The sequence below is a fragment of the Leucopleurus acutus genome (assembly GCF_964270905.1).
Source record: "Leucopleurus acutus genome assembly, chromosome: 2".
NCBI classification, from domain to species: Eukaryota; Metazoa; Chordata; class Mammalia; order Artiodactyla; family Delphinidae; genus Leucopleurus; species Leucopleurus acutus.
The window spans coordinates 163,263,454-163,269,453 of NC_139143.1; the positions used below are offsets into that span (position 1 = coordinate 163,263,454).

Consider the following 6,000-nt stretch of genomic DNA (forward strand, 5'->3'; position numbering starts at 1 on the left):
ACTCCAGACACACACATAGCAAACTCCCTGCTCATTGATTGTCCCTGCTTTTACCAGAGGCCCTGCAAACTCAAATGTCTAAATGAGAACTCCCGATCTCAGGAACTGGTACACCCCACACCCTGCTGGGCAAGCTGGAACCCGAGTTGTTCCAACCTTCCCCCTCTCCCTTTCTGCCTTCCAGCTATCTCCAAGCCCTGTGGCCCTGTCACCTAAATGTGACTTGAGTCCTCTTACTTTTCTCCGAGTCCATGGTCACCACATAGCCCGAGCCACGGCCATCTCCTGCGGGGACACAGCAGCAGCTGGGGTGATCTTCCTAAAATGCAAATTGAACCTTGGCTCAAAACCCCCCAGGGGGTTCTGGGGCCTCTCCTCTGCCCCAGAATAAGACCAAAGTCTTTATCTGGGCCTGCAAGGCCCTGCCTCAGGGGGCCCCAGATGCCAGCCTGTGGCTTTGTTGATCATGATGCAGTCCTTTGGTCCGTGGCTGCCTCTGTCTCAGGAAGCCATCCTTGACGGCCCCGGCCACGTCAGTTCCATCTGTTAGGTGCTCCCCACGGCGCACCACCCTTCTTTGCTTGGACCTGTGAGTGGGCTTGTGGTTCCTTCTCAGTGTTTGTTTTCTTGACTAGACACAAGGTCTGCCTGTTTTGTTCAGCTGTAGGCAGGGGAGCAGCTTGGGCCTGAAGTCAGGGCATGGATTTGGGTGCCTCTGGAGTTGCAAGAATACACTGTGTCTCAAAGTGAAAATAACTAGGAATGCGGAGGCGGGTGAGGGGTTAGGTCTGGGGCTAGGATTGTGTGTGTGATGTGGGGAGAAGCTTTCAGACCAGCAGGACAAGAAGGCCCCTCCCCTGGGGCACAGACCTTATCCTTTTGGAGGAACAGAGAGGTGCCGCCCTGGGTGCTGGTGAGATGGGAAGGGCTGGGACAGCCTGGCTCAAAGAATGACTACGGACCCCCCGACCCCCAACCCCCTACCCCAGGACCTGCAGCTATGGCAAAGGAGGTCGGGATGCCCATGATGAGGAGGAGCTGTATTTCCACTGTGAGTTGTCTGGGCCTGACGCGGGGCGGGGCGGGGCGGGCACCCCCCTACCTTACCCCTCAATCCTCTTCCTTGCTGCCATTGCATAACCCCCACTCCTCCAGTCGTGGAGGCCCCTTATCCCACCCCCCTCTCTTTCCCTGCGTTCCTAGTCAAAGTCCCAACTCGCCGCACATTCGTGGATCCCCAGAGCTGTGGGGACCCGCTGCTGGCTGTTCATCTGTTTGCCAAGGAGCTGGATGCGAAAAGCGTCACGCTGGAGAGGAGCCTTGGAACAGGCAAGCTAGGCACCCCGGAAGCCTTGTCCGTTGGGAAGCCCCGCCTCTGCCCCCTCCCAGCCGTCTCTAGAAGCCCCTCCTCCATCCCACCCCGTCTCTATCCTGTAAGCCTGCCTCCACCCTCAAGTCCCGCCCCCATTTCTGGAGGCCCCGCCTCTACCCAGTCCTCACCCTGAGCCTCCGCACCCCTGCCCTCTCTAGAAGCCTGTCCTCCACCCTACCCCGCCTCTATCCTGTAAGCCCCGCCTCCGCCCCTCCCTCTAGAAGCCCCTCCTTCACCCCACCCGTCTCTATCCTGTAAGCCCGCCTCCACCCCAAGTCCCGCCCCCATTTCTGGAGGCCCCGCCTCTACCCAGTCCCCACCCTGTGCAGGAAGCGCTCCCTCCACATCAAGCTGGACCTCCGTCCACCAGGATCCAGGGAAGGAGGTGGCAGAGGAGTCTGTGGCCCTGCCTTCCTACCCTTTGCCTGTCCCCAAGGTCAGAATTCTCTCCATTCAGGCCCTTTCAGAGCTGGCTCTGCAGACTGCCACTGGCAGAAGTTTGGTCCCAGGCCTTCAAGGGACGATGGGGAGGGGCCTTTGCAAGCTTGGGGACCAGGCATACCTGAGTTCTAGTCCTGGCTCTACCACTGACCAGCTGTGTGACCAGGGGTACGTCCCTTTTCCTCTTTGAGCCTCAGTTTCTCATCTGTTAAATGGGCATGATATTTGCCTCAGACAGAGCTGATGTGGGGGCTTTCCAGCACTCAGCCCAGGGCCGGGTTCACAGTGGGTGCGTGCTCTCTAACGGTCAGTCCCCTCGCTTCCTTTTTTCCTGTCTGCAAACCCTCAGCCCCTGCACTAAGGGAGTGCTTTCACCAGGAGCCTGACACTCTTCCCTGGCACTGTCAGCAGACTCGCTGGGTAGAGACCAGAAAGGGGCGGCGTGGCAGAATAGGTGTCATCGTTACCCTTCCTGGGTCACCCTGCGCCTCTGGCGTGCTGGCATGTGCAGCGTCCTCTCTTTGAGGCTTTGGAATTTCCCGCCGAAGCAGGCAGGGAGGACTCCCCATTTCACAGAGGAGAAAACTGGGGCCAAAAGAGGTAAAGAGCAGAAGCCCATGTCACACGGCTGGTACTCAGTTTACCAGGATTTGAAATCAGGAGACCCGAGTCCCATGATCCAGAAGCGGCTTTCTCCTCGGCTCACCCTGCCCAGGTTGGCCGAGGGAGCGGCCTCCGGGGCGTGTCTGAGGTGCCTTTTCCCCCCAGGGCGGTTTGGGGAGCTGTGCTTCGGCTGCCTGCAGCTTCCGGGCCGCCAGGAGCTCCCTGTGGCCGTGCACACGCTGAGGGAGGGCTGCTCCGACTTGCAGAGGCTCAGCTTCCTGGCCGAGGCCCTCACCTTGGGCCAGTTCGACCACAGCCATGTGGTGCGGCTGGAGGGCGTCGTCACCCGAGGTAGGGCCCATGCTCCACCGGTGTGGGAGGAGATGATGGGGTGGGAGGTGGAGGTGTGCCGTGCCCCCAGGCCCTCTGCTCAGTCACGAGAGGGAGCCCTGACGCTGCCCACCATGGAGAGAAGGGCTCAGCCCTCCTTCACTGACTCTGGGTGGCCTCTCGGACCCTGCGTGATCTTTGGGCGTGTGGTGCCACTCGGTGGGGTTGGCTCACTTGGACCTTCAGAGTGATCGCCCTCAGCTAACTTGGTGCAGATCCTCACCTTGGCCTTTGTTCCCCTCAGACGACACCTCTTTTGTTGTTCAGCACAGAGGGTCCTGGGCTGGGCAGGAGGGTGGCAAGACTCAGGGAGCTTGGCCTTGGTTCTGGCCTTCTTGGAGGGGTCTGGGGCCCAGGTGGGGGAGCACATGTGTTCACAGAGGGCAGCAGGCACCTTAGCGTGTGTTCCCCTCCGTGGGTACAGGGAGCACCTTGATGATCGTTACTGAGTACATGAGCCATGGGGCCCTGGACGGCTTCCTCAGGGTGAGTGGCCTGGGCCCTGCGGGGTACTGATGACCATGATATTCTTGGTCCCTCACTTTTCCCTTTGGTGGGACTTGGGGTTGGCCTCATTCCCTATAAAGATGACCACTGGCCAGGCTGACCTGGCAGGTCACATGGCAAACTGAAGCCCAGAGAGGGCCAGTTGACTTCCCCGGGGTCACCCAGCAACAGGGGAAGCAAGAGTGCAGCCTGGCCTCGCTCTCCTCCTCTCACAGCGGCACGAGGGCCAGCTGGTGGCTGTGCAGCTGATGGGGATGCTGCCCGGCCTGGCGTCGGCCATGAAGTATCTGTCGGAAATGGGCTACGTCCACCGGGGCCTGGCGGCCCGCCGGGTGCTGGTCAGCAGCGACCTCATCTGCAAGATCTCCGGCTTTGGGCGGGGACCTCGGGACCGAGCAGAGGCTGTCTACACCACCATGGTGAGGAGCCCTTCCCTCGGCAAGCCGCCCTGGAGTCCCCGTCTCCCCACATCCCCCTTCCTGGCTGTGTCAGGGTCACTCCTACCCCTCCATCCAGTTGTCCATTGCCAGTGTGGGCCTCGCCTGCGGTCAGCCTGTGGGCCTCCCCTAGATGAGCAGCCGGGGGGACGGCGGGGGGGCTGGATCTGTGGCTCTGCGGGAGGGGAGCCCTGGCTGTGTGACCCGGTCCCCTCCTGCCCCTGACCTGCCTGCCCGCCCGCAGAGCGGCCGGAGCCCGGCACTGTGGGCCGCCCCCGAGACGCTTCAGTTTGGCCACTTCAGCTCCGCCAGTGATGTTTGGAGCTTCGGTGTCGTCATGTGGGAGGTGATGGCCTCCGGGGAGCGGCCCTACTGGGACATGTCTGGCCAAGACGTGAGTGGCGCCCGTGGCTTCTGCTCCTTGCCTTCCATCTTGTTGCTCCCTGACCTCTGCCCATTAACCCTTGACCTGTTAGCCCCGGGCCCCTCTTCAGTGTCTACTTGCTTCCAGTCCTGCCTGGTCACCACTTGAGCCTTCCTTGGGATGGGGTGAGTGTGTGTATTGGGGGACCTAAAACCTCCTGTCTGCCCGCCACCCCCATGGCCTAGGTGATCAAAGCCGTGGAGGATGGCTTCCGGCTGCCGCCCCCCAGGCACTGCCCCTCCCCCCTGCACCGACTGATGCTTGACTGCTGGCAGAAGGACCCGGGTGAGCGGCCCAGGTTCTGCCAGATCCATGGCCTCCTGAGCAAGATGGTGCAGGATCCAGAGCCCCCGACGTGTGCCGACACTACCTGTGCCAGGTACAGCTGTCACCTCGCGTGTCCCAGGTACAGTCCCAGGTATCTCCAACCATACCAGGTGTAGCAGAACTCTCACCTGCCCACGAATGCCCCCCCCCCGCCACCATGTACAAGTACAGCTGCCCCACCTGTCCTCCCCCACCAGTCCAGGTACGACTACTCACTCAGGTACCCCAGATAGATCTAATACTCCCACCTGCCTTAGGCACGTATAACTTTTCATCTTAGTCACTTCTGCTTGTCCTGGGTTTTGCCCCACGTATCCCAGGTACAGTGACCACATACATAAATGTGGTAATAGTCCTAACATATCTGTAGTTCCAATAAATAAGTGAAATTAGTGTTAGTTGTCCCCAATACCAGTCACTTCCCAAGTTCTCCTAGGGACACCCTACCCAAGACTGTCACAGATACTCCCTTTACCTGGCTCCTATGCAGCTCACTCTCTGCCAGCCAGAGCATCTGAACCCGCACCTGCTCTGAGGTTACCTAGAACCCTGTGTGAGCCAGGCCTGTCGGAGGCTCGGCCATCTTCCCCTCCTCCTGGCCGTTCTCAGACGGCCTATCCTCAGGAGAGTGACCGGGTCTGGGCCCCAGGTCCCTGCTGTCGACTGACCACTGCTCCTCTGCTCCCCAGGCCTCCCACGCCCCTGGCGGACCGTGCCTTCTCCACCTTCCCCTCCTTTGGCTCCGTGGGCGCGTGGCTGGAGGCCCTGGACCTGGGCCGCTACAAGGACAGCTTCGCTGCCGCCGGCTATGGGAGCCTGGAGGCTGTGGCCACCATGACTGCCCAGTGAGTCTAAAGGGCCCGGGGGCCCTGCCCCTGCCGGCATGGGAGGCCCAGCCGGTCCTGATTCCGGTTCCCTGGCTGGGCAGGGGACGGGAGGGACAGCAGAAGGTGGGGAAGAGCCAGCTGGGTCTGACCCGCCCTTCTTCTTCGCAGGGACCTGGTGAGCCTGGGCATCTCATCGGTGGAACACCGGGAGGACCTCCTCAGCGGGATCAGTGCCCTGCGGGCCCGGGTGCTCCAGCTGCAGGGCCAGGGGGTGCAGGTGTGAGCGGCCCCACTTTTCCAGGCCAGGACCCCATGGGGCTCCAGCCCCCAGCCTTGCCCAGGACCCCCGCCAGCTGCACTCCATCCGTGCGGAAGTGAGCTCCCAGAGCTTGTGTGGAGCCCCAGTTTCCTCCATTTCCCTGCCTTCTCCCCCCATTTCCCCCAGTCTGAGCACCTTGGCTGACTCAGTCCCCCTGGAAAAAAGGTTCAAAACCTGGGGAGGATCCCTGAGATAACAGTGGGAGGAAATGCAGGGTCTCCGAGACTAAGGTGGGCAGGGGCAGGGAGGAAGACATAGCTTTAAATGGCCCGCTTCATGCCCTTCTGTCTTCCATACCCACTGGGGTCTGGGGCCTACTCAAAAGGGTACCCCACTTTCCCACAGACCATTGG

At 61.2% G+C, this 6,000-nt stretch overlaps 1 protein-coding gene across 1 annotated transcript in view; it reads left to right on the forward strand.

Annotated features, from left to right (window-relative positions):
* EPHA10 (EPH receptor A10) overlaps nucleotides 1-5,611 on the forward strand; it is a gene marked incomplete at both ends in the record, with an annotated part of 39,945 nt that extends 34,334 nt beyond the window's left edge. Inside the window, 9 exons of the mRNA XM_082833295.1 lie at nucleotides 990-1,051; nucleotides 1,204-1,329; nucleotides 2,582-2,767; nucleotides 3,231-3,292; nucleotides 3,529-3,732; nucleotides 3,995-4,144; nucleotides 4,360-4,553; nucleotides 5,191-5,346; nucleotides 5,497-5,611. Of these exons, the coding sequence (XP_082689421.1) occupies nucleotides 990-1,051; nucleotides 1,204-1,329; nucleotides 2,582-2,767; nucleotides 3,231-3,292; nucleotides 3,529-3,732; nucleotides 3,995-4,144; nucleotides 4,360-4,553; nucleotides 5,191-5,346; nucleotides 5,497-5,611 (1,255 nt within the window). The remainder of the gene's footprint in view (nucleotides 1-989; nucleotides 1,052-1,203; nucleotides 1,330-2,581; nucleotides 2,768-3,230; nucleotides 3,293-3,528; nucleotides 3,733-3,994; nucleotides 4,145-4,359; nucleotides 4,554-5,190; nucleotides 5,347-5,496) is intronic.
* Between the last annotated feature and the right edge of the window lie 389 nt (nucleotides 5,612-6,000).